Here is a 26167-nt window from a genome sequence, read left to right as displayed (position 1 = left end):
TTCAATGAAGACTTTAATTTCTTTCTTTATTTCTTCCTTGATCCAGGTGTGGTTCAGTAGTTGACTGTTCAGTTTCCATGGGTTTGTAGGCTTTCTGGGGGTAGCATTGTTGTTGAATTCTAACTTTAATCCATGGTGATCTGATAAGACACAGGTGGTTACTAATATTTTTTTTGTAACTGTGGAAGTTTGCTTTGTTACCGAGTATGTGGTCAATTTTCGGGAAGGTTCCATGAGCTGCAGAGAAGAAGGTATATTCTTTCCTCCTTGGGTGGAATGATCTCTAGATGTCTAGATGTCTGTTAAGTCTATTTGATTCATTACCTCCCTTATTCTTCTTATTTCTCTGTTAGGTTTCTGTCTGATTGACCTGTGCATTGGTGAGAGAGGAGTGTTGAAATCTCCTACTATTAGTGTGTGTGGTTTGATGACTGCCTTGAGTTTTAGTAATGTTTCTTTTACATAAGTGGGTGCTTTTATATTAGGGGCATAGATATTCAGGATTGAGACTTCATCTTGATGAATTGTTCCTCTTATGAGTATAAAATGTCCCTCTCCATCTCTTCTGATTGATATTAGTTTGAAGCAATTTCCCTAAATTTTCAGCAAAACACTTTCATCAACACAGAAGCAGAAACCTAATACTAGGCTGAGAATTTTCAGTCCATCCCTTTATTGTGCAATTGAAACTTTATAGCTGGTCCCTAGAAGGGGGCAGGTCTTCCTGGAAGTTTGACGGTAGCTGCTTTCATTTTCTTTTACAAGCTGCTATAAGCAGAGGAGTTTTGAGGAAGTGGATGCAGACTCTGCTCTGCTTTCTGGAGAGAACCTTACCTGCTGCATCTACAAGGTAAGAGCCTCTTATTCTAGGCAACCCCACAAAGAACTGTAAATGCCTTCCAGAAACTCATCCTGCTTTGTGATACCTGGAGATTTTTCTAAGTTGATAACACATAAATGATCTTAATTTCAGGTTCACACCCTCCACTGCATCTCTTTCTTTCTCTTCTCCCTTAATTCCTCTTCTTCTCACTCTTCCTCTACCTCACAAAATAGGTCTTTGTTGTCTGTCTGTTTGTTTGTTTTTGTTTTTCTTCTCAGTTTTAGGTATGTTTGTCCTAAGGATGTGGAGCTTTCCTTCTCCACCCACCCGATGCATTGCAGGCCATGAACCTTCTCTATTCACATCCAAGTGGTGGAACTTGTGCCTTTTGTGATTATCTGTCACAGAAGGCCTGGATAGAGAGGCTACGGTAATCAGTTTTCTGGATTTAAAGTACAGATTTCCTCACTCCCAAAAGCAGTAAACAGCCAGAATATGCAGGGTGTGGCCGGGTGACTCACCCCTGCCTGTACTTGAGCTGGTACTGACTGAGTTGTTAGCTCTATAGAGGCATCTAGTTTAGGACTGTAGCTTTAGTCACCTCTGGAGCCTGTCTTTCTTTTCCTCAAGGCCTTGGAACACTTGGCACAATTTGCAGACGAAGGAAATGGTTGGGAGAGGGTGAAAGACTCAGAGAGGGAAATTTGTTCTGAGGTTGGATTTGGAAATCAGTGTTTCATTGTAGGGGACCCTGGTCCTCCTCTCTCCCCTCTCGGTCTCCTCCAGAGGTCACTACCAGCCTGAGATCTCTGCTGTCAGACACAGTCCATCCTGAAGCTGAGCTGCTTCTCAGTGAGTGTCCTGTTGTAAACTTCCTGCTGCTGTCAATAGAAATTCTTCTCCTTCTGCTCCAGGCCCACCTACCGGTTCCCAGGGAAAGTACTTCCCAGAGCTTGCTGTCCTCCTCTTTCTTGCTTAGCTGCTGCCTCTGTACTAATGGCCAGATCTGAGCCTTTCTAATGCGGTCAGACTCTTCCAATAGCTCAAAATAGCAGATGTAGAAAACAGCCCATTCTTTGACTGAAATATATTTGAAATCTCTAGGAAACACCACTGATATCAGAGGGTTGGTTTATAGAGAGACTAAGGAGGTGTCCTCAGTCTTCAGCCTGACCTAAGGCTTAGCTATGGAACTCAGGATGTTGTACAAGCTGACAATTTTCTTTTGTACTGAGCCATAACCACAGATTAAGAGACTTAAATAGTCATTAGGCTCAACCTGAAGGACCTAGCAACAGCCCTGCACAGCTTTCAGAATTGCTGATTGGGATTACCAGGGATGGAAAGTTAATTCTTCCAGAAAGTTTTCCAGCCTGTAGATCTGAAAGAGAAGCCTGGAGTTCTAGGGGACACGTCCTTGGCATCTGAACAAGAATGATGTGTGCTCCTTGTTGTGCATTTAGGGTCCTTAGGACAAATTTTCAGGGGAAAAAACCATTTTTACTGTTGGCCACTGTGGTCACATACAGTGACAACAGGGAGAATCAAACTAGCAAGGGGCCAGGTTTAGAAAGACCCATAACAGCTTCCAGATTTATTTTGGACTATAATTCAGATTAGCCCAATCTCTTGACTCTGTGGATAAAATAATCATGTAAATCATAACCTGGTAAAATTAATCCATCTCTTTTTCTTCATATTGCATTCGAGATTTGTATAAAACCATAATTCATAAAATATATTTAGGAAAGTCTGTTTTAAAAGAGAAAAATATTGTACATATAATCTTTTTATATTTTAGAATATCTTTTAAAATGAATATTTTCAATTTATCTTTTGAAAATTTTATAGGTGCAAACAATATATTTTATTATATCCCCTTGAGTCTCACCTTCCAGCTCCTCCTGACCAGTAAAAAGTTCCTCTCCCAAAAGCCTATTCTTTTATTTTTCTCAACCTATTGAATCCCATAATGTTCCCAATATGTACATGAGTGCAGGGTTATCAACTGGAGTATGGTCTACCTACCATGGACCAAGTCCCTGGAGAAAAATGACTGCCCCATTCCAAGTAGTATTAAACACAAACCTCTTCAGGTAAGGACTGGATTGCATGCACCCCTCCCAGATCTATGGAGAAATATTCACTGGATTGATGGTATATGTCTTGTGCAGGTAAGAAAACCTGCTTTGAGTTCATGATTACAGTGGCCCTGTCATTGACAGAAGACACTGACTTGCAGTAGTCCTCCTTGACCTCGGGCTCTTAGAAACTTACTGAAACTTCTCCCTGTTCTCTGAGCACTGGTTGCAATGTGAAAGGTGTTGGGGGGGGCAGACGGAATGATACAGATGACACCACATCACTTATTTACTCTCTGTGTTGGACTAAAAAAAAAAACCAGCTGTTAGTTTCACTACTAAGACTTAAAGAAAAGTAACTAAGAGAAGCATAATATAGAGTGCGTTTGGATCACACAATTATTCATGGGAAGGACAGGGAATGGGTACTGAAGAGATTACTCCGTCTTTAAGAGCTCTGTTTTCTCTTCTGTAGAACCAAACTGCAGCTCCTAGGTTCTACATGCCAGCTCATAACCATCTGTAAATCCAGTCCCCATGGATTCAATATCCTCTTCTGACCTCTGCTTTGTGGAATATGTTATTTGTAAGACTATCTTCCTGTGTATGATGCACAGAAGTGCAAGCAAACACTCTTACATACAACATAAGAGTAAATAAAATATTAGAAATGTCTCTTATACTAGATTAAGAATGCTGAGGTTAAATTATCAGACCTGTTCAGGTTCCTGTGGACAGTTCACTTAACACTGTTTGTAAATATAGAATGGTGTTTGTAGCAATATAAGGTGATTTGAGGTGATCTTGGTGATTTCCTGTTAGTGGATACTTAGAGGCTCCCCATCTGTGAAGCATTAATCAGGAGAGTCACCACCAGCATCTCCCCTCCATGGATCCTTATTCCAACACTAAGAATTTGAAGCTGCTCCTGCAAGACAGAACAAAAGCTGTATTATTGTTGCTGTAACTCTATCAAAATTCCCTTAAAGATGTGTCATTTCCACAGACACAGGCAGTCACAATGGAGCAGCCCTGTGGTCTAATCACTGGCAACAAGGAACCAGGTAAGCCTGACTCGTAGTGATGAGGTCACTGGACCCAGCAAAACTCCTCATCTATGGTGCCAGTATAGTAAAGTTTGCTGATCTCCTATACATTTTGTATCTTCCCCAGTGCCACTGAAGAGCATCTCAGTAACTTTGTCCATCAATGACTTTGTGGCTAGTGTCTCTGCAACCTTAAATTATGAGAATGAGGAGAAAGTCCCCCTGGAGGCAATCTTTGTGTTCCCCATGGATGAAGACTCTGCTGTGTACAGCTTTGAAGCCTTGGTGGATGGGAAGAAAATTGTGGCTGAATTGCAGGAAAAGATGGAGGTCTGAAGGATGAGTTTGTTATCTCTTCTCTTCCATCTTTCAAATTGCATTCTACTATTATCTTTTTTTCTACTATTTTCTTTATAAACAATTCATAAGTACTGATGTTGACTGTTCTGTCTTTCTATCATGTCTAATTATTATTTGTCTAAATCAATAAGACAGAGACAATCGGGTAGAAGATACTAAAGTAACTGTGCATAGTGCATAGAATCCATGACACTCCTTCTGAACAATTAGTATTTTTTTGAACCCTAGTGATTTTATTTCAACTTACCTTGTCCTTGCTCAAGGCCCATAGCACCTATGAGGATGCCCTCTCCCAGGGCTACCAAGCTTACTTATTGGAAGAGGATGACTACTCCAGGGATGTGTTTTCTTGCAATGTGGGGAATCTTCAGCCTGGGGCCAAAGTGGCAGTGACCCTGAGGTATGTGCAGGAGCTGCCTCTGGAGATAGATGGGGCCCTGCGCTATTTGCTCCCAGCCATCTTGAATCCAAGATACCAGCTCTCTGGTAAGTCATTTCTGCCTTTGAAAACTAGACATAGAAAGGCTGGGGAAATATACAAAATTATGTTTGTCTTGGAAATTGTTGTCATGGGAAACTTAATTAATCTACTTTTTTATAGAACAGTCAGCAAAGAGTTGCTTGAATATAAAGACTCCCATGGTCCCTTTGGAGGACCTTCCCTACACACTCAGCATGGTTGCTACCATCACTTCCCAGCATGGCATTGAGAGGGTCCAGTCCAACTGCTCCTTGAGTCCTTTGCAGTACCTGGCTGATGATAAGACATCTGCTCAGGTGAATAGTGAATAGAAAGAGAACACTATTGTCAGTCCCCTCTGTCTTCATTGTTGACTTGGTCATCATTCATTCTTCCTACATTTTCCTTGCATCTTCTGACCATGCTTGGAGAGAAACAATATCTACCTTCCCTGCTCTGGGTAAAGTGTAGACCCTTTTCCATACAGTCTTTCCTGTTACTTCTGATTGTGCTCCCGATGGAAGAAGCCCAAATTCTAACCTTATCTCAGGAAGTGACCAGTGGCAGTTCTAACATGGCTTCTCTGCTGCTCTCCTTCTCAGGTTTCCTTGGCCGAAGGACACAAGTTTGACCGGGATGTGGAACTCCTGATTTACTACAATGAAGTGCACAGCCCCAGTGTAGCTGTGGAGATGGGGATGCAGGACATGAAGCCAGGTATTTTCTGTCTCCCACTTTGGTCCCTTTCTATGATGTAACTCCAAGTTAACCTGGGTTTTTCTACCTCTACGCAAGATCAGAATATAATCATTATGATAATTGACTTTTCTCTCTCACATGAATAATGATTGGGCTTCACAGGTAATCAGGTGATTATGGACCATAGGCTAATTTGCATAGATTACTAGATAATTAGAGGGAAATATGACTAAATGATTAACAAGAAAATACACAAAACCCATTACTACCATGTGGCAATGACTGGTCTTATAAAAATGACAAATAAATATAATCTTGTGACTACTTCTCATATGGGAGAATCAGTGATGTCCAAATCTGATGAAGTCTCATGCTTTACATTTTGTGGTGAGTTTACAGTGTCAAATGGTATTGAAAAAATCCGTTTGTTCCAACTGGTTTGAAACAATTAGTGTGCAAATAATAAAGCAAATATTTATTTTGATAATTCTAATATGTACAATATTTCTTCTCAAATAAATGTAGATGTCTATCTGATATGCAGGTGATATTGACTGATATTATAATCATATTATATGAAACATTACTAAGTGATGAAAAATGTAATTCAGTCACTACTTGTGTCATCCCACCCATTATATAATGAGTTATAATGTCATTACTATGATAATGTACAACAAAAACTTTAGATTGAAAATTTTACATAGGTCTCAAAATAATAGGATAGGAAAGTAGCTTTCAATACTAATATTACTATAAAATAATAGTTAAATTAGGAAAATAGCAGTATTATAATGCAGAAAATATGCAAATAGTAGTTCTTCATAGACAAATAATGATTTTACTTTAGGTAATTATGTTTTATTCTTTAGTTCACCACTGCTGGCTGTATTGCTGCCGGTTCTTTCATTTTTGTCTTAGTAATAATAGGAATGACCAAATTAAACACAGAGTTAATTTTAGGTCCTCTGTGTCCAGTAGAAATTGAACTTTGAAAAACAAAAATCACAAGAATCCAGCTCAAACTCTTTCTTTTGGCATACTTGAATTTTTCATAGACCTAATTTAGCTTGTCAGTGAGTTTTGTTTCTTATGTAGGTCTAGTGTTTGTCACTTAGAACATTTCCTTATAAGTGCACTTAACTTTTATTCAAGCTGGCACAGCCCACGTAGGTGTTTATCTCTTTGATTTTTCTGACCCGTTCTGCACTGGGGTGCAGGCATCATCATACAACCCAACAAAGTTGCTGCAAATCTTTATTTGCAGATTGGATATATAGAAGTTCCTTGGCGGCCAATTGTGTTCACAGTGTGATAGCTGGGCTTGGGCTTATGCTGCTGTAATTGTCAAAGCCCTGTGAGGACTTTACCAAGAAGCTGAGTTTCCATAGCCAACCACTGCACATATAACATTTTCAATATTTGTAAAGGTGACCTCACACTGAACCACACATAGGGGCTTTTTCTACTTCCCTCATTATTTGGCCAAATCTTTCTGAGGTCACTGAGGGGAATTCCAGCTTCCCTGGGATTCTTGGAACTTCCTCATCTCCCTGTAGCTCTTCTCTGTCTGTTGCTGTTGATTTTCTTGGTCTCTGTTTTGGATTCTCATGAAGTATTTAAACTCAGAGGTGGTCTTCAGTCAGGAATGTTTTTTTTTCTTTCTTTTTTTTTTATTGAGAAAAAAAATTTCCACCTCCTCCAAGCCTCCCACTCCTCCCGCCCTCCCCCCACTCCAATCTCCCTCCCTCTCAAGTCAGGGTTCCCTGCCCTGTGGAAAGTCCAAAGTCCTCCCCCCTCCATCCTGGTCTAGGAAGGTGAACATCCAAACTGGCTAGGCCCCCACAAAGCCAGAACAAGAAGTAGGATCAAAAACCAGTGCCATTGTCCTTGGCTTCTCAGCAACCCTCATTGTCCGCCATATTGAGTCCGGGTTTATCCCCTGCTTTTTCAGTCACAATCCAGCTGGCCTTGGTGAGCTCCCAATAGATCAGCCCCACTGTCTCCGTGGGTGGGTGCACCCCTCTTGGTCCTGACTTCCTTGCTCATCTTCTCCCTCCTTCTGTTCCTCATTGGGACTTTGGGAGCTCAGTCCAGTGCTCCAGTGTGGGTCTCTGTCTCTATCTCCATCCATCGCCAGATGAAGGTTCTATGGTGATATGCAAAATATTCATCAGTATGGCTATAGGATAGGATCATTTCAGGTTCCCTATCCTCAGCTGCCCCAGGAACTAACTGGGGACCTCGCCTTGGGCACCTGGAAGCCCCTCTAGGTCCAAGTCTCTTCCCAACCCTAAGATGGCTCCCTTAATTAAGATATGTGCTTCCCTGCTCCCCTATCCAACCTTCCTGTATCCCAATCATCCCGTTGCCCCAAGTTCTCCCCATCCTACCCTTCTCACTTTTTTCTCCCCTTCTCCCCTTACCCCCCTCCCACCCCACCCTTAAGATCCCGATTTTTTGCCTGGCAATCTTGTCTACTTCCCCTACCCAGGAGGATAGCTATATGTTTTTCTTTGGGTTCACCTTCTGTTTTAATCCATGATATAGAACCTCATGATTCTGTGACTTACTATGTAATAGCTGCCATCCCCTTGGTCTCATGAAGATTTTTCAACTCTTTTCTGTGATACAGTGTCCAGACAGGCTATCATGGGACATAACTGGTCAAATTTTAGTCTTGATAATCTCTTCTATCTGTGATTTCTAAACCTTGTTTCCAAGGGCATGTATTTTGCCAGGTATATTTCTATTCTCATACCCTTTGGAAATACAAGAGAAGCTTAAGAGGCAGCTTGGCTCAGTAAAACCGTTAGTATAATACCAACATGAGACGTAGCACTCTAAACTAAATAATATGATAAACTTAAGGTATTAAATTGCACAAATTTAAAAGAAGAAAAATGTATAAAATTATAATTAACAGCTCAGTGTCAGTTAAGCCCTACCTTGAATTCTGTAAGCATATTGTATCATCCAAACTTACAACAACCCTATAGTACTAATTACTACCCTGTTGTTTCAGAAGATGAAACTGGGGACAAGAAGCAGAGGTGCTCAATTATAAACAAGGAAACTCTGACTTATTAAGTGAAACCATTTGAATTGGTTTGAAACAACTAGCCTACACTATAAATGGAGAACTGTCTACTGTCTACATGGCCCTGCTCTAAAGAGTGTGGACATCCATTCCCATCATTCTCATGAGCATCTGGCTTCTCAGAAGAATGCTAGTGTCATGAAAACCACCTGTCTCTCAGTGTGGGGAGAAATGCACTTTACATATTCAAAATAACGCTACTCTTGCACACAGCACAAAAAGAATAAACTTTGTATGTGAGTTTTCTCAGTTCTGTATCGAATTGAGGATTGGTTCTTGGAGACTTTAGAGCACCTGAATTTCCTTGTACCTTATAGGGTTTTCTCCTTTCTATATAGATAGTTTGATGGGAGCTCCTTCTGCAATGGTGAGCTTCTATCCAGACATCCCAGAAATGGAGCTCTCAAAGGCCTGTGGAGAATTTGTGTTCCTCATGGACCGCTCAGGAAGTATGGGATTGCCCATGAACAACCAAAATTCTCAGCTACGCATAGAGGCTGCCAAGGTAAAGCCAGAATCTTCATTGTTCATTGTTCAGCAGTGCCATGTGAGGATGGTTGGGAAGGGCATGTGTATGGTCAAGTCATAGCTGTAGGTCCATTCTTCATCTGAGCAGTAACAAGCATGGCCACTCTAATCTCAGCCTTGAGATGAAAGGTGACAAAAGATGATGTCTTTTTATACCATTAGGAATCAGACCATGGTTTGGATGCTTGGTAGAGCTTTCTCTCACTCCATCTCCTCATCTTCTCTCACCCTCAGGAAACTCTGCTGCTGTTGCTGAAGAGTTTGCCTATGGGTTGTTATTTCAACATCTATGGATTTGGATCTTCCTATGAAAAATTCTTTCCGTAAGTTTGTGGGAAGACTATGGATTGTGAAAGAATGTACTTTAAAGGAGGGGCTGTAATTTTAATCTGACTAGTGCAGAGTAGTTCTCAACACTGGGGGTTTCAGGAACAATTTTTGTGATAGTAATTTTGCAATAGGAATAGCAATGTGCACTATTGCCATGTGACTAGACATGCTTGTTTCTCTAAGGGAGAGTGTGAAGTACACTCAGGAAACAATGGAGGAGGCAGTGCAAAGGGTGAAGGATTTAGAAGCAGACCTAGGAGGCACTGAAATCTTGAGTCCACTCTGCGATATTTACAAAGCTCCCTCCATTCCTGGACATCCCTTACAGGTGAGCTTTAGAACCAAGGTGAGAGGAAAAAACTGTGAAATTTTCCACTAACCAGTTCTCCCAATATAATTGTGTAAACAGTATGTAAATTTAAACTGTCTGCCATAGAATGAAGAGAAAACAGATTAGAGGCAGTGTTCTTCCTCTATTCCTTGAGGGCATGGAGTCTACAGTCTTGTGTGGTACCTCGAAAGTTTAAGATGCAAGGTCCATGGGGAGGATGTGAAACTTTCCAGAGTATGAAACTCTTCCCATTAAAGAGTGTCTGTGGCCACATGTAAATGACAGTGGAGCACTAAGGTCCCCAGCCCCGTGTGAAGAAGTTACAAGGACTGGAAATAGTTGTGGACTATGAGGACCAATGCTGTTGTCCTCTGATGAACTCAACAGAAACTTGATGAATGCATCTTTTTTTTTTTTGTCTTTCAGCTCTTTGTCTTCACAGATGGAGAAGTTGGCGACACATTTAGTGTCATTAAAACAGTTCAGTTAAACAGCAAGAAGCACAGGTATGGGGAGAGTGCGGTTTCTAAGTTTCTGACTGTACTGTAAGCAGCACCATATATAGCATGTTCCATACGATATCATGGGATCTCATGCTTCTAAAGGGACAGAGTGACTCACAGGGCTTTCCAGTTAACTAGCTGATCCTTTAATTTCTATAAAGTTTTAAAAGGTAGTTTTCCACTTAACACTGATACCACAATGTCAGTGTTCCTTATTTTTGCAAATCTCTAAAGGATATATTGATTGCATTTTCATTATAAAGATACTGGTAATTTAACATAGAAAGTTACTCAAATCATTGTTATCTGGGCAGATTAGTTATCACAGTGTGCTCCCTGTGTATCCATCACAGGTCTGGAGCAAGGCAGTTATCAATCTTCTCTTGCTCTTTCCACAACTCACTTGTTTAAACCTAGCTCAAATAAAATTTTTATGGATTATGTGAAATTTCCTTGATTTGCTATCCTATTGAGTTTTGTGGTTTGTGTGTCTTTCCATATACCTCACCTTCTTCTTTCTTTATCTCACTAGTTTGTTTATATGTACACACAATTTGCATGTCATCATATTCAAGTTACATACGTGTGTTTTTCCATGAAGTAGCTCAGAATATTTTATATTGATTCTCATAATGACGGACTTTCTTTGGTCTCTGTAGTGATTGTATTACCTATCATGAGCCATCTACTGGAGATTTAATTTATATGGGAAAATATGAGTTAGCTAAAGACACGTGATACTGTGTATTTAGAAGGGATCTTGGACTCCAACTCTACAGAAAGCAAAGCAGAGTCACATGAACTGTAGTGTTCTTTCAGTAGACAGAGTTGTCCAATTTCTGTGGAAAGGCAATTTCACACACTGAAGTAATTTACGTCAAATCAGTTTACAAATGGATTCCAGTTGCTTCATTACCTCACAATTTGAGTGTTTTTTCTTAAAATTTACCCAGTTTTGTGCATGGGAATTAAAGTTGCTCAGGGTTTAAAGTTTTATTTTTCTGATAGTTCTACTTCATTCAACTTTTAATATTTCATATTTAGAGTGTCATTTTGGTATTCTTTTAAATCTCTATACTACTGTTATTATTTTCTCTAGTAAATTTTCTTTTTTTTACTGAGATGTATTTGATTTTATAGTTGAATATATTAATGACTATTTTCTTACTCTGTAGCTTACATTTTCACTATTAAGATTATTCCTCTACTTTGTTTTCTAAGAGGCTTCCCTATGCAGTTCTGACTGGTCTTTAGTAAGATCAGTCTGGCCTCAGTGGGTGTGTTTTCACCTGTCTTTTCTTCTAGAATTCTCGGGTTGCAGCCTTACTCAAGTAATTTTCTGGTACCTCACCTTACTCAAGTAATTGCCATTTTAATTTGTATTCCCTTAAGTTTCTCTTTGGAGTTATGAATTTTGCATGTGCTCTGTAAAGTTATTTTTTTCTATTCAAGTTATGTAGATAGTTTACCTTTCCTTTGAATTGATTTTACTCTCTATTTTGGTTCTTTGTTACTTCCACACATGTAATACACATTCTAGTTACTCTCTCTTCTCCCCCTTTCCCATCTCCCCCACATCTCCATCAATCTTCCCTTTTCTACCTGTTCTTTTTTTAGTTTATGTCTTTTTGTTTTATAGTGTGACCAATTTTGTTTAATCATTGCCATCTCTACTACCACTGGATTGGGGCTGTCCATTGAATCCTGGCAGGTTTACCCTTGGATATACAACCGAAGGCTATGAATCCCCCCTCACAGATACTTAGGATGTTATTCCCATAAAGGTCATACAACTATTGCGTTAGTGACTATATTGTCCTGACAGATAATATTATAGTTTATAGGGCTCACAGATGCTTAAGATCATAGATGCCTTTCCCCTCAGCAACTTTTATAGTATCTTTTGATTTCTCTATATCATACAACCAAGGTGTATGGTGGCTTCAACATTAGGGTCTTAGCATCTCTTTTAGGTAGACAACCATGAACAATGGCAAGACTCCCTCTTGTTTTCTGGGCCTCCTTGAACAACAACTCATAAGTAGTTATACATTTCTAAGCTTTCGGGTTTTGTTTATTAACCCATAGTTTCAAAGAGAAGCTTTTTCTGACACATAGACTATCTCCCTTCCAGCTTTAAATTAAGAAACTCAGCACCAGATTCACCTGCAGTACCGAGCTCTGTCCCAGCACTCAACTCTGTTTGCATTTTGTTTTATTTTATTTTTATTTATGTATTTATTTATGAAAAAATTTCTGCCTCCTCCCCGCCTCCCATTTCTTTCCCCTCCCCCAATCCTTTCCACCTCCCCCACTCCTCTCCCCCTCCCTCTCCAGTCCAAAAAGCAGTCAGGGTTCCCTGCCATGTGGGAAGTCCAAGGTCCTCCCCCCTCCATCCAGGTCTAGGAAGGTGAGCATCCAAACAGACTAGGCTCCCACAAAGTCAGTACATGCAGTAGGATCAAAACCCAGTGCCATTGTCCTTGGCTTCTCAGAGGCCTCATTGTCTGCCATGTTCTGAAAGTCCAGTTTCATCCCATGCTTTTTCAGTCACAGTCCAGCTGGCCTTGGTGAGCTCCCAATAGATCAGCCCCACCATCTCAGTGGGTGGATACACCCCTCGTGATCTTGACTTCCTTGCTCATGTTCTCCCTCCTTCTGTTCCTCATTGGGACATTGGGAGCTCATTCCAGTGCTCTAATGTGGGTCTCTGTCTCTATTTCCATCCATTGCCAGATGAAATTTCTATGGTGATATGCAAGATATTCATCAGTATGGCTATAAGATAGGGCCATTTCAGGTTCCCTCTTCTCAGCTGTCCAAGGAACTAACTGGGGACATTTCCCTGGACACCTGGGAGCCCCTCTAGAGTCAAGTTTCTTCCCAACCCTAAGATGGCTCCCTTAATTAGGTTATATATTTCCCTGCTCCCATATCCACCCTTCCTTTATCCCAATCATCCCATTTCCCAAGCTCCCCCCATCCTCTCCTTCTCACTTTTCTTTCCCTATTTCCCCTTACCCCCATCCCACCCCACCCCCAAGTCCCCATTTTTGCCTGGCAATCTTGTCTACTTCCAATATCCAGGAGGATGACTATATTTTTTCTTTGGGTTCACCTTCTTATTTAGCTTCTCTAGGATCACAGATTATAGGTTCAATGTCCTTTATTTATGGCTAGAAACCAATTATGAGTGAGTACATCCCATGTTCATCTTTTGGGGTCTGGGTTACCACACTCAGGATAGTGTTTTCTATTTCCATCCATTTGCAAGCAAAATTCAAGATGTCATTGTTTTTTGCCGCTGAGTAGTACTCTAATGTGTATATATTCCACACTTTCTTCATCGATTCTTCCATTGAAGATCATTTAGGTTGAGATAGAGTCTTACCTCGAACTCTTTATTGCCAAACAAAATTTGAACTTTCACTTTTCCTGGTTTAAGTCCCAATAATCTAGGATTGCCTACTGGCATCTATAATTTCTTCCTTTTAGAGTGTCTAAAATATACTTCCAGTTCATTTTGCTACAGGTATTTGGTAATCTTATATTGTTTTTTTGTCACTGAATGTATTTGAAGACTACACCATGTGAATTAATCATCTCTCTGGTAATTCTTAATTTCCAGTGCACTAGAACATCTATTCTCATTATCAAGATTTCCTTTCTTCCTTCTATCCATTCACCCTCTTTCCCTCCCTTTCTCCCTTTCTTCCTTCCATTCTTTTCTTCTTAGTCATGATTTCACTATGCACATGTATGTACTAATGGAGTGTGTATATTTGAGTAATAAATGATGATTGAATTCAACAAATGAACTTTATCCACATGTTGAGGTAGGTGGTAGTTTTATTCTTTATTATTTTATGTGGAAACGGTGAGTATGGTTACATCTTAGTACCACCTTGCAATTTTGGGCAAACCCATCTCATTATTAATGAACAATATTTGCCACATCTTCTTTAATTCATTTGACCTGTGTAGCTTAGGACATTGAATATTTATCAATGAGAAGAAATCCCTTGAATTTCAAATTATATTGTGAGATTTTTCTACCCATGTACTTCTAGCATCTAAAAAATGAGATAGAAACCCTCCACTTTTCCTATTTTATGAAAATTTTCTGTCTTAATTTTTTATTAGATACGGACAATGTGCTATTCAGACATAGTGGACTTAGTAGATGTTTTAGGACTCTTGGTATTTAAATGGTATTTTCCTCTGATGGGTCTTCCTCTTTGATTTCTGTGGGTACTCAGACAAAGAATCAACAAACTTAATCCTGATAGAGTATGATGAATTTCATACCTGGGCCATTTCTTACATATCTCTACCTCTTAAGTTTTAGTATTTCTGCATTGTTCTATGAAAAGTTCTCAGGTGTTTTCAAGAATACCTTCCACTGGCAAAGTTCAAAACTCTACAATTTTGTACCTTCTCTGAAACTGCTTAGGTGTTCAGCCATCCACACTTGCCACATGCTTCGATTAGTAAGTGGACAGCATATACAGGCTCATTTCCCTTTTCATTTCTCCATTTCAAAGTCGCGGCTCATAAGTTCATATTCTCTTAACAGCAATTGGAGCTATTGTCTTGGTAGTTGTCTGCTTCTACACGAATTTTTTAAATTACTGTTTATAGGTCTCTAGTTCGCTCTGGCTTGAATAACCTAGTCTAGTATTTCTGTGAGTATAATTCACAGTGTTTTGTCTTGATCCTTGTATCTGAGTTCTTTAATGTCAGAATCTCTTAAGAAGCCACGTATTTCACCTCTAGGTCTTCCACGTGACAAATGTTTGGAAATTCCACTAATCTGTCTGTTTTATCAATTAAATTAAAAATGCTAAAACCAATAGTGATAGCTTTATAAGTTATTGAGAGGAAATAAAACTACAATATAAACTTTGACCCTCATGCTTACATATTGAAAACACTAATTTTAAGGCTCCATGTCATGAAATTTGGGTCTGATAGCTGACATTAAAGAAAATCACACAGATAATTAATGTATCAGCCAATGTGTCTGTGCATTACTTGACTATATTTTCTAAAATGTTTATATTTTCATTTCTTTATTTGACTACTATATATTTTACTAGAGGAAATTCATATATTAAAAAGATAAATAAATAGGACTTAGGACAGATTTTGCAAAGTTTTTGAGTTCCAGATCTTCATTAACAAATGAAATGGAACCTTTCTTCATAGTAGACTTGTGACATTAAATTATATAACTTATTTAAGCATTTATTAACACCCATAGAAATAGGATCTGATTTCTAAATATGCCTTTGCACTGACTTTCAGGTAAGTATCTTTAGTCTTCTTGAGTTTTTGTCCATGTTAACTGGTAATTCTACCAAGGAAAACCTGTCTCTAACCATCATTTCAATGTTGCAGATGTTTCTCTTTCGGTATTGGAGAAGGAGCCTCCACCAGTTTAATCAAAAGCATCGCTCGGGTATCAGGGGGCACTGCACAGTTTATCACAGGCAAGGACAGGATGCAGACCAAGGTGAGAGTTGGCCAAGTGTCCAGAGTTGCATGTCCAGAGTGAGTATGAGGCGCAACAGGAACCCTGCTGCAAAGGCAAATGCTCCACTCTTCCGGAGGACACACTTTCATAAGTTCAGGGCTATCCACTAGTGAATCTACTTGGTAGTTTGTTAGAAAGGCTTCATTACAACATCTAAAGACTGGCATCTAACTGTGGTAGCTGGAAAGCCAGAGACAAGATAAATAAAGAGTTTGTGGTTTTTCTTTTCAAGACTAGAAAGAGAAGGTGGAAGCTTTGGCTGCTCTGTCTGAGTCTGTAGTCTATACTCTGAATAGATCAGGTAGAAATTTATTCTCCATGAAAAAGACAGAAAGGAAAAGATAGGTAGGTGTGAGAGTGATAGACTCAAAGGTATAAGTTCACATTCCTTGATTAGTATATAGAAAGCACTATATTTCTGATATTTCTAAGCTTCTCTTTCCATGTTGTTCCTATCCCTCTTCCGACTGACTTTTGCAGAAGTCTTCTTTCTTAAGTGTTGCTCTCATTTCCCCTTACACTTTTCATCTCTCAAATGTTACTGTACCATACATATAATTAGAGAAAGAATTGCATTTTTCTTTCACCACTTGTGACTTGATAAGACATACACTGCATCCTTGGTCCTGCTAAATACTCAATGGATGACCACCATTATTATCTTTCTTGTGTATAATTCTGGCTCCTCTGTCTTCCAACAGGCTCTTGGATCTCTGAAGTTTGCTCTAAACTCTTCAGTGAACGACATCTCTCTGAAATGGGATTTGCCAGCTGGCCTGTCAGCTAACATGCTTTCCCCAAAGCAGACTGTTCTCTTTAGGGGTCAGAGGTTAATCATCTATGCCCAATTGACTGGGACTATGCCTGTGAGTAACTATTCTTGTTCATTCCTTTACTAAGTGAAACACCATGTCAGCAGTTTTATTAACACCAATGATTGCTTGAGGTTTTAGCAAGCAATATCAGTTTGCAGGCAGCCAGGGTCTCATCGTCTCCTTCATGCCAAGTCTATATTATCCCCTGTACTGCTTGATTCTTAGTGTGGCATTGCTTTGAGCTGAGGAGCTTTCCTAGTGCTCACCATTTTCCTGATTGTATGTCTGTTTTGTCACTCCTGCTTGTCTCTTATTTGTAGAAAGTGGAGAGCTCAGGAGAAGTATGCCTCATGTATACCCTTCAAGGCAAGGGTCTTAAAAACAGGGTGACATTTTCCCTACAGCCCAAGGCAAATACTAGGTAAGAATTAAGCTTTGCTTCTCAATCTCAATACATCCCCACCTCTCCCTTCTCTTTTCTTCTTCTCCTTTCATGTACTGACTTGATTAGATTTTCTATTGTGGTGAAGGGACCTTGATCATGGCATGGTGTCCTAGCTTTTCTTATAAAGGAAAACATTTAATAGTTCTATCTTACAGTTCAGAGGTTTAGCCTGTTATTGTCATAACAGGAAGCATGGTGGCATAAAGGCAGACATGAAGTTGGAAGAGCCGAGAATTTTACATCTTGATCTGAGGCAGCAGGGAATGAATGCCACACTGGATTAAATAAGATGTTGCATAGGCTGCTTACATGGTCTTGAGCATCTGAGAGCTCAAAGACCACAAACATAGTGACACACTTCCACCAGCAAGGCCACACCAACAAGAAGACCACACCTCCCTATTGGCCAAACATTCAAACACCTGAGTCTATGGGGTCATTTCTATTCAAACCACCACACTCGCTTTATTTTTTTCTCTGCCATTCATGATGTTTCTGTCACCCCTATCACTGAAGTCTTCTATATCCTGTAAGCTCTTCTCTTCCTCATTCCTTCATCTGAAATCTTCTTCTAGCCATCCCCGCTATATGCAGTCACTAGCTATTAAGAGTACTTAGTGTTTGATTTGCAGTTGCTTTTCTTTAATTTTCTCCAGTGTCTTCTTTCAGTTTCACCATTCATCGGTTGGCTGCAAAATCATTGATTCAGATCAAGGACTTGGGCTCCCATAAGACTTCAAAAGGAGAAGAGAAGGATGTGGTGAACATCAGCATTCAGTCTGGGGTCCTCAGCTCCTTCACAGCTTTCATTGCCATAAACAAGGAGCTCAATCAGCCAGTGCAGGGGCCTCTGGCTCCCAGAGTGATTCCAACACCAGGATTGTATGATTCTTTGCCTACAATTGGATGTGCAGGTAGGTCTCATAGTTTTACCCAAATTTAAACTCATTTATAATGATTATCAGATATATAAGTACATTATATAAACAATGATAAGTATTAGTAACTCATACATTTAAATTTAATAACATTTCTTAAATTTGTTGTTTTCTTCTTCCTTCTACACCTAGGATTTACACTGCCTTAAATTTTCTAGAGAAATAGATTGTGTCCAACTGGGACAGAGATTTACTATAGACATGCGGAAGAATATCAGAACATGTTACAATGCAGAAACATCATAAATATTTAATAATCAAATCTTTTAATTTGAATCTGACTTCTGTTTTGATGGTTAGTGAGTAGCCACACAGATAGTGACTATATTGCATCTGATGATGTTAGTGGTAGAAGAGGGGATTTAAGAAAGGAGGAGATCTGAAGGAGATAAAGGGGATTTTTAGGAAATGAAAAACAACAAAGCAAAATACACAAAATTATAGCATCATTTTTCTGGGATTGTAGAGGGTCCAGTTGCATTTGGTGCCTTTTTCAGCAGGCAGAAGCTCTGAATTAGAATATTGGGTTTTTTGAATAATTTGCAGCAGGTTCAACATTGGCTTAAGAATGAAGTAGGTAGAGGGTTGAAGTGATTTCTAATGTAGGATTTTGATATATTTCTCATTATTAGAAATTATGGGTGTGATTGCAGATATTTGTGATGGAAGAATTTGCTTGATTGAAGATTAAGTTAAATGAAATATGAAATTTGAAGGATGCTGATGTATTTGAACAAAATGAAGAATTGGGGACTTAGAAAGTGCAGGTCCTGCCAAAAAGAATGGTTTTAAAACAAGAAACCCTAAGATAAAGCACTATAAACATGGGTGTTATATTTTAAAAGTAAGATTAAAATATTTCTGATAGAAAATAATTCTGAATGCTACCAATGACTCGAGGGCAAGAGAGAGAGGGGGAGTTCTATTAGAGCCATAATCACTGAATATGAGGAAGGCAAGATCTATGCATTAAGATGTTGCATAGGCTACTACATAAGATTAAAGTTTTCACATTTATGGAAGAGCTTGGAGTGCACTGTCAGCACATAGTGTGTCTTTGGGTACTTTGGGTACTGGTAGGAGGTGACTTAGTAGTCAAGAGTTAATAGTAGTGAGGACGTGTAGAAGATAACCAAGGTGAGAGAGAAGACAATATTCTTGGGCTGAGAAGATTCGCAATCTAATCTTGAACCTGGACGCTTAGGGTACAGTTGTGCTTATTTTGAAAGGGACAGATGTAAAATAGCTTTGTGAGACAGAAAAAGATCTTTTCAAATTGAGGAATATCTGGAAGAATCCTTCAGCATTGAAGGTACGACACACAAGTAAGGGGTTTCAGAAACTCAATAGGAAGTACAAAGAGGGCTCAGAGGGTGAGTGTCTGTCTGTATTGGAGGGGACCACACAGAAGAATGGCTCATTGAGGCTAGTGGGTGAGACTGATGTGGAGAGAAGGGTATATGTCTGAAACGCATTTTTCTTTTTACAAAATTTGCTTGCTGGAAAACACAGCGGATGTTTCAGTCTCCATTGTGCTTTGTGTATTTTAGGTTTCGGTCTACCTGACCTGGGTGCATCAAAAGCCTCACATCGACGACTTGGACTGAATGGTTAGCATCCCTAGAGTTCTATGAAGATATACTTCTACAATTTGATGGAATTTCTTTTTTGAAAAAAATTCTCTGTAATATTTGTTTGTCACAGTTCCTGCATTTTGTCGACGATTCTTGAGTCGTAAAAATTCTGCCGAAATGAGGATCAAGTCATGTTGTACCAGGGAACCTATCTTTCAAATGTCTTCAGAATGTCTCCCTCAAGGTGCCCTTCATTCTGAAACTTTCTTTACCTAGGGGGCGATTTATTAGATACTTCTACAGTTTGATGGAGTTTCTTGAAAAAAATTTCTCTGTAATTTTTTTGTCACAGAGTATGCATCTTGTCTATCATTGGAGATCAGTGAAGGTTCTGCCAGAATGATGAAAAATTCATATTCTTCTACCAAGAAAACTACTGTTCAAATCTCCTCAGATTGTGTCCCTGAAGGTGCTCTTCATTCTGGAACTTTCTTTACATAGGGGGTGACTTATTAGAGGCAGCATGCGGGACATGAGATATGATATTGCCATATTTTTGCCAGAAAGAACCTAGCTTCATTAATTTACAATAACATTTCATATCTTTAAACGTTCTGTAGTCAAGCAACCTCTTTGTGTCCCCTTGGCAATCTCTGCCTACACAGTCCACCAGGCATCAGGGCCAGACCCCAGCAGATTCTGCTACCATTGTGTTTATAACCCAGATCAACCGGCCACCCATCACAGATTAGAAATACTTGGTGGACTTCTTGCAGAAATCTCTCTACAGCCTCTTATTTCAGGAGACTTCCTCCAGTGGGCTGTGATCCATAAGTCCCCATGCCATCTCTCTTTCATTTCTTTTACAAAGGTTTTGGAGAAAGTGTTGTTCTGCAGCTGATTTCACTTCAAAAGGCAAATGGCTCCTGGGAGCTGGGCGAGAATCTGACCAAGATTTTGGGCACTAATTTGGAAGACATCCAGGCTGCAAACCCTGCCAAGGTGAGATGCAAAGTGGAACAAAAGAAACGGTTTGAGCTTTGGGATGGTAGGATCATTATAGGGATCGGAATGAACGAGGGTCCCGCTGCGAAATAAGAAATAAACAACACAGATAATGCAAATTGAAATGAATGTGTGATATATAGAAGATGCAATTATTTCCACTTAAGCCAGAGCATAAGAAACATGAAATTAATGGCCTAGCTGCAGGAAGGCATGGTCAGACTCATGGATGTCAAAGGGAAAGTAAATGCTCTTTTGTGTTAATCATATTTCCCGAGACATAGTTGAAAAATAAACATTTTTATCTTCACACTATACCAGACAGTTTTTAAACACTCATTATTATTACTATACTTATTTTTCCTTATTGCAGTTAATTAAGGCAGGTTCTAATTTTGAAGCTATGTATAGATGAAGAAATTGAACATTAAGAAGCTGAACTCTCTCTGCACCAGTGAGTGCAGAACTAGAGTCAATGTTAAAATGCCCTCTCTTTGGAGATTCCAATAACAGCCCTAATATTGTTGTATTTGTGTTCTCAAATAAGCTGGATAAAGTACTCCTTCTTTAGAATTTTAAGATTGCCCTCTGGATCTTCTAATACTATTTGAAAAAAATCTCCTCTATAAAAGGCAGATGCCAAGCAATAAAAAATAAATATACTTCTGAATTATTAAAGTATGAAACACAATTAATTAAACTTGACACATTCTATGGACATACTACTTGTACACTATCTTTTAGTCATAGATGGCTATTGAGTCTATGAAATATACATAATACAAATGAGATATGAATTTGTTGTTCAATAGAGGCATCTGTGCTGGAAAATACAAACTGACTTAAATATTTAGTGTAAGAATATAGGAATATTTCTTCAAAATTATTTCATGCTAACTTCTTGTCAAAATGATGTCTGTTTTAACGATAAAAAATCTTCTAATACTTAGATAAGTAGATCACTAAGAAAAATTCAATTCAAGCATATAGGAGGCCATGAATTCAATTCAATAAAATCATATAGTAAAGTAGGAAAATATCACATGTTATCTAAAGTTCAATTGAAAATTTGAAAATGATTTCTATTTTTTATTATTTTTACTATTTTACACTCTGGACACTGAATCTCCTCCCTCCTTGATCCCAGTTCTTCCCCTTCCTCCCCTCCATCCACTCCTCAGCTTCTATTCAGAGAAAATATGGCATATCAAGTTGTAATAAGACTTAGGCACCTCCCATCCTATTAAGGCTTCATATGACAAATCAGTATGAGAAATAGGGCCCTAAGAGCTGGCAAAAGAACCAGAGACAGCCCCTGCTCCCACTGAAGATCAAGCTATATAACTGTCATATATATTAGCTTGTATTCCTACGTCAATCAATCCCATGCTGCCTCCCTAGATGTCAGTTCAGTCTCTGTAAGCTCCTGTGATTCCAGGTTAGTTGATTCATTCATTCATTCATTCATTCATTCATTCATTCATTCAAGATTTCTGTCTCTTCCCCACCACCGCCTCCCGTTTCCCTCCCCCTCCCCCAATCAAGTCCCCCTCCCTTGTCAGCCCAAAGAGCAATCAGGGTTCCCTGCCCTGTGGGAAGTCCACGGACCACCCACCTCCATCCAGGTCTAGTAAGGTGAGCATCCAAACTGCCTAGGCTCCCACAAAGCCAGTGCGTTCAGTAGGATCAAAAACCCACTGCCATTGTTTTTGAGTTCTCAGTAGTCCTCATTGTCCTCTATGTTCAGAGAGTCCGGTTTTATCCCAGGCCTTTTCAGACCCAGGCCAGCTGGCCTTGGTGAGTTCCCGATAGAACATCCCCATTGTCTCAGTGTGTGGGTGCACCCGGGGACTGGCGGGGATAGGTTAGTTGATTCTGTGGGTTTGACTCCTTTGACTCAAAAAAAAAAAATCCTTCTTTCCAGTCTTTGGAAGGATTCTCCAAGCTCTGTCTAATGTTTGGCTGTTTATCTCTGCACCTATTTTCATCAGTTGCTGGATTAAGCCTCTCTGATGACAAATGGAGAAGGCACCAATCTGTGAGCATAGCAGAATATCATTAGGCATCATTACATTGCCTTTTTTTTCCAGTCCTGTTTGGTTCTATCCATTTGCCAGCAACTTTCTTGATGTGATTGTTTTTAACAGCTAAATAATACTCCATAGTGTAAATGTACATTTTCTTTATCCATTCTTTGCTTGAGGGTCATCTAGGTCATTTCCAGTTTCTTGTTATTATGAATAATAATATGCTGCTATGATCATAGTTGAGCAAGTATCATTGTGGTATGCAGCATCCTCTGCATATATGCAAAGAGTGGTACAGCTGGATCTTGAGGTAGATCGATTCCCATTCTTTTTCTGAGAAAATGCCATATTGACTTCCAAAGTGGCTGTACAGTTTTGCACTCTCATCAGTAATGGTGGAGTATTTCCCTTGGTCCACATCCTCTTTAGCATAAGCTGTCACTTGTGTTTTTGGTCTTAGCCATTCTAACATGTATAAGTTGGAATCTCTGAGCAGTTTTGATTTGTTTTACCATGGTGGCTAAGAATGTTGAACATTTTAAAAGTGTTTCTCAGCCATTTGAAATTTCTGTGTTGAGAATTCTCTATTCAGATCTGTATCTATTTTTTAAATGGATCATTTTGTTTGTTGATTTCTCATTTCTTGAGTTCTTTATATATTTTGGAAATCTACCCTTTGTCAGATATGAGGCTGGGAAAGATCTTTTCCTATTCCATAGGCTGCTGTTTTGTCTTATCTACAGTGTCCTTCGCGTTACAGAAGCTTTTCAGTATCATGAGATCCCATTTTTTAATTTCCAGTTTTAGTGCCCACATGGTTCGTGTTCTGTTGAGGGAGGTTTTTCTGGTGCCAGTGTGTTTAAGGTCAGGTTGGATTCCATGGTCCTGCAGGGGGCCCTGTTGAAATCTGTGGCCCATGTTACCACTGAAGGCCATGTGGATATCCATGGTTTGTGCTGCCACCTAAATCAATGCTGATGTCCATGGGTATGGTTGCCTCCAGGGACCATATTAGTGTCTGTGGCCCATCTTGCCCTGAGGCCAAATTGATATCCACACTGAAGTCTGTGGCACCTTCTAAAGTCTGAGACCATGTGAATGTCAGTGGTTGGTGCTGTCACCAGAAATCATGTGGAAATCCATGCCTTATGTAAAGGGCAAAGGATCTCCTTTTATAGTGGTATCGATAACTGCAGACTCACAGTTGAGAATGAAAAACACAGAAAACTTCTGTGACGAAGTCTCTTCCTCCCCCAACCCAAAGAAAAAGAAACAGCTTTGACAGGAGGCCATTGAGAAGAACTGTTTGTGGAACCGCTAGCAGTGGAACCAGTACTTATCCCTAGTGCATCAACTGGTTCCTTGGAGCCCATTCCCTAAGAAGGGATACCTTGCTCAGCTTAGATACCTTGGTTCTTCCTCTAGTGATGTGACAGACTTTGTTGACGCTCCAAATGAGGAATTACCGTCTCTGAGGAGAAGATGGGAGTGCGGTGGAGGGAAGGTGAGGGGAGTAGGAGGACTGCAGAAAGAGGGAACTGGGATTGGCTTGTAAAATAAGATTGTTTTAAAAGTAAAAATAAAAAGAGAATAAGAAAAAAATTGTAATGAGGAGGCTGATGTGTAGCTCTCCATAATTGATGGCTTCTGACAGGGGCAGTGGGAAAGGACTCAGTTTTCTTTAAAGGACTAGCCACTGGAAACGGAACCATGTTCCAGTGAGTATACAGGCAACAGGAATTGGACTTGTTTATTTTCTTTTGGTGGTGATATCACAAGAGTGGGAGAGCAGACATGGTAGGATTTTGAAGTTAGTGTGATAGGAGGCTGCTTGTTTATTCCCAGAGGCTCAGCCCTAAAATATCCATACCGGAACTGTATTAATTAAATAACTGCTTGGCCTACTAGCTCTAGCTTCTTATTTGTTGGCTCTTACTTCTTAACTTAACCCACTCCTATTAATCTGTGTATCACCACATGACTATGGTTTGTCAGCAAGTTTCGGGCTAGTCTGTTGTAGGCGACAGCTACATGGCATCCCTTTGACTCTGCCTTCTTTTTTTCCAGTATTCAGTTTAGTTTTCCCTGCCTACTTCCATTCTGCCCTGCCCAGGCCCAAGACAGTCCTTTATTAACCAATGATATTCACAGCATACTGAGGAGAATGCCACATCAGGGGTGTATATGTAAAAACCCCCAAATAATAAATATAAATATTATGTTGGGGGAAAAAAGTAAATACATTTTAAAAATTGGTATGATTTTTGCATCTAGTCCTTAGAAACATATTTTTGAAGTTTTATGCCCCTGGCTTAAGTGTTCCTCTTATGAAACAGATTAAAGCAAGTGAGACAATTGACATGTAATGAGACTGTACAGAGTAAAATAATAAGTGTTTAAGATGTCTCAAAGAGCAGGTTGCAGCAGTAGTCTAGAATGCGTTACCATGGTTTTGATATCGTCCTATCAACACACACACACACACACACACACACACACACACACACACACACATGAAGAGAGAGAGGCGGGGTGACTAAGACAGATACAGAAACACCACACACCTAGTACTTTTCTAAGTGGTATGGAATGTAATCCCGAGGCTTTATTAGTCTGTGTGGTAAGGAGGGGGTAGGGAATTATATATATCAGATTAAATTGATGAGGAAGTTGATAGTAAACCTACTTTCTCTTGAGTGGATTGCTATAATGCCTGGAGCATTACAAAAGTTTCTGTCTCTTTTGAAGGATGGAGACCCATCAGTGTGGGCCACAGTACTGGCTGTCCTCTGGCTGCATGGCAAGGGCAAGGACTTGAAGTGTGAGTGGGAGCTTCTGGAAAGGAAGGCTGTGGCCTGGCTTCATGACCATGCAGGTAGGAGCACATCCCCCTCCTTCCTTTCCCCTCTTTCCCAGATGTGTCTTAAGAACTATGTCTGTATGTGTGGCAGAGGGTGAGTGCTAGAGAGACCACATTGTTGCCCCTACCATCCTATCTCAGAGCATTGTCTGTTCCCTGTGATAATCCTTCCTTTTCAAGATTAGGATGAAATATGTATTTAGTGGATGGAACAAGCTGAGCAAAGGGAAGGAACATAGATGTACATACTTAGCCAAGCAAAATTAACCCTACAGATGTATCCAGTATTCCTGGATGTTTATTGTATCCTTATTACCCTGTTCCTGTGGACAGGATAGACTAAAGGAGAATCAGAACAAGAAAGGGGAAAGACCAGGGGTAGTGTAGGAAGGTAAATCAGGGCTGAAGGGGATTAAAGGAATAGTTAAGGAAAGCTGAAGAAAACCCTCTCTTTCCTGTCCCGTAGATCTGACTCTTGTTTCCCCTCCTCACAGGTTCCTCCATCCCGATGCTCGTGCAAGCTGGCAGTAATCTCCTGAAGTTACCTGTGACCCCAGCCGTCTTTGGCTTCTGAGGCTGCCACCCATGATCAAGCATGTTTCCTAGCTACTACCAATTCCCTCACTTTCTCTTTGGCTGAGATAGCTTTGGGTTCTATCTTTACCTTCTTTTTTCTTGTCATAATATTAAAGGACTTCCCCACAAC

General features: G+C 39.8%; 1 protein-coding gene across 1 annotated transcript; it reads left to right on the top strand.

The window, feature by feature from the left end:
* The first annotated feature begins 773 nt into the window (after positions 1-773).
* LOC101989341 (von Willebrand factor A domain-containing protein 5A-like) lies at positions 774-26167 on the top strand. Its single transcript, XM_005347110.2, has 20 exons — positions 774-850; positions 3911-3968; positions 4078-4280; positions 4574-4796; positions 4912-5087; positions 5373-5487; positions 8908-9074; positions 9332-9420; positions 9611-9755; positions 10185-10264; positions 15662-15776; positions 16499-16663; positions 16933-17033; positions 17727-17971; positions 19546-19605; positions 19700-19813; positions 19922-20038; positions 20441-20571; positions 25350-25476; positions 25956-26167. The coding sequence occupies exons 2-20, from the start codon at positions 3926-3928 to the stop codon at positions 26033-26035; spliced, it is 2496 nt and encodes an 831-aa protein (XP_005347167.1). The 5' UTR covers positions 774-850; positions 3911-3925; the 3' UTR covers positions 26036-26167.

This window comes from Microtus ochrogaster, chromosome 5 (genome assembly GCF_000317375.1).
Source record: "Microtus ochrogaster isolate Prairie Vole_2 chromosome 5, MicOch1.0, whole genome shotgun sequence".
Classification (NCBI taxonomy): domain Eukaryota; kingdom Metazoa; phylum Chordata; class Mammalia; order Rodentia; family Cricetidae; genus Microtus; species Microtus ochrogaster.
The sequence above is the reverse complement of the archived record's forward strand: the minus strand, read 5'-3'. Positions and strand labels throughout refer to the sequence as shown.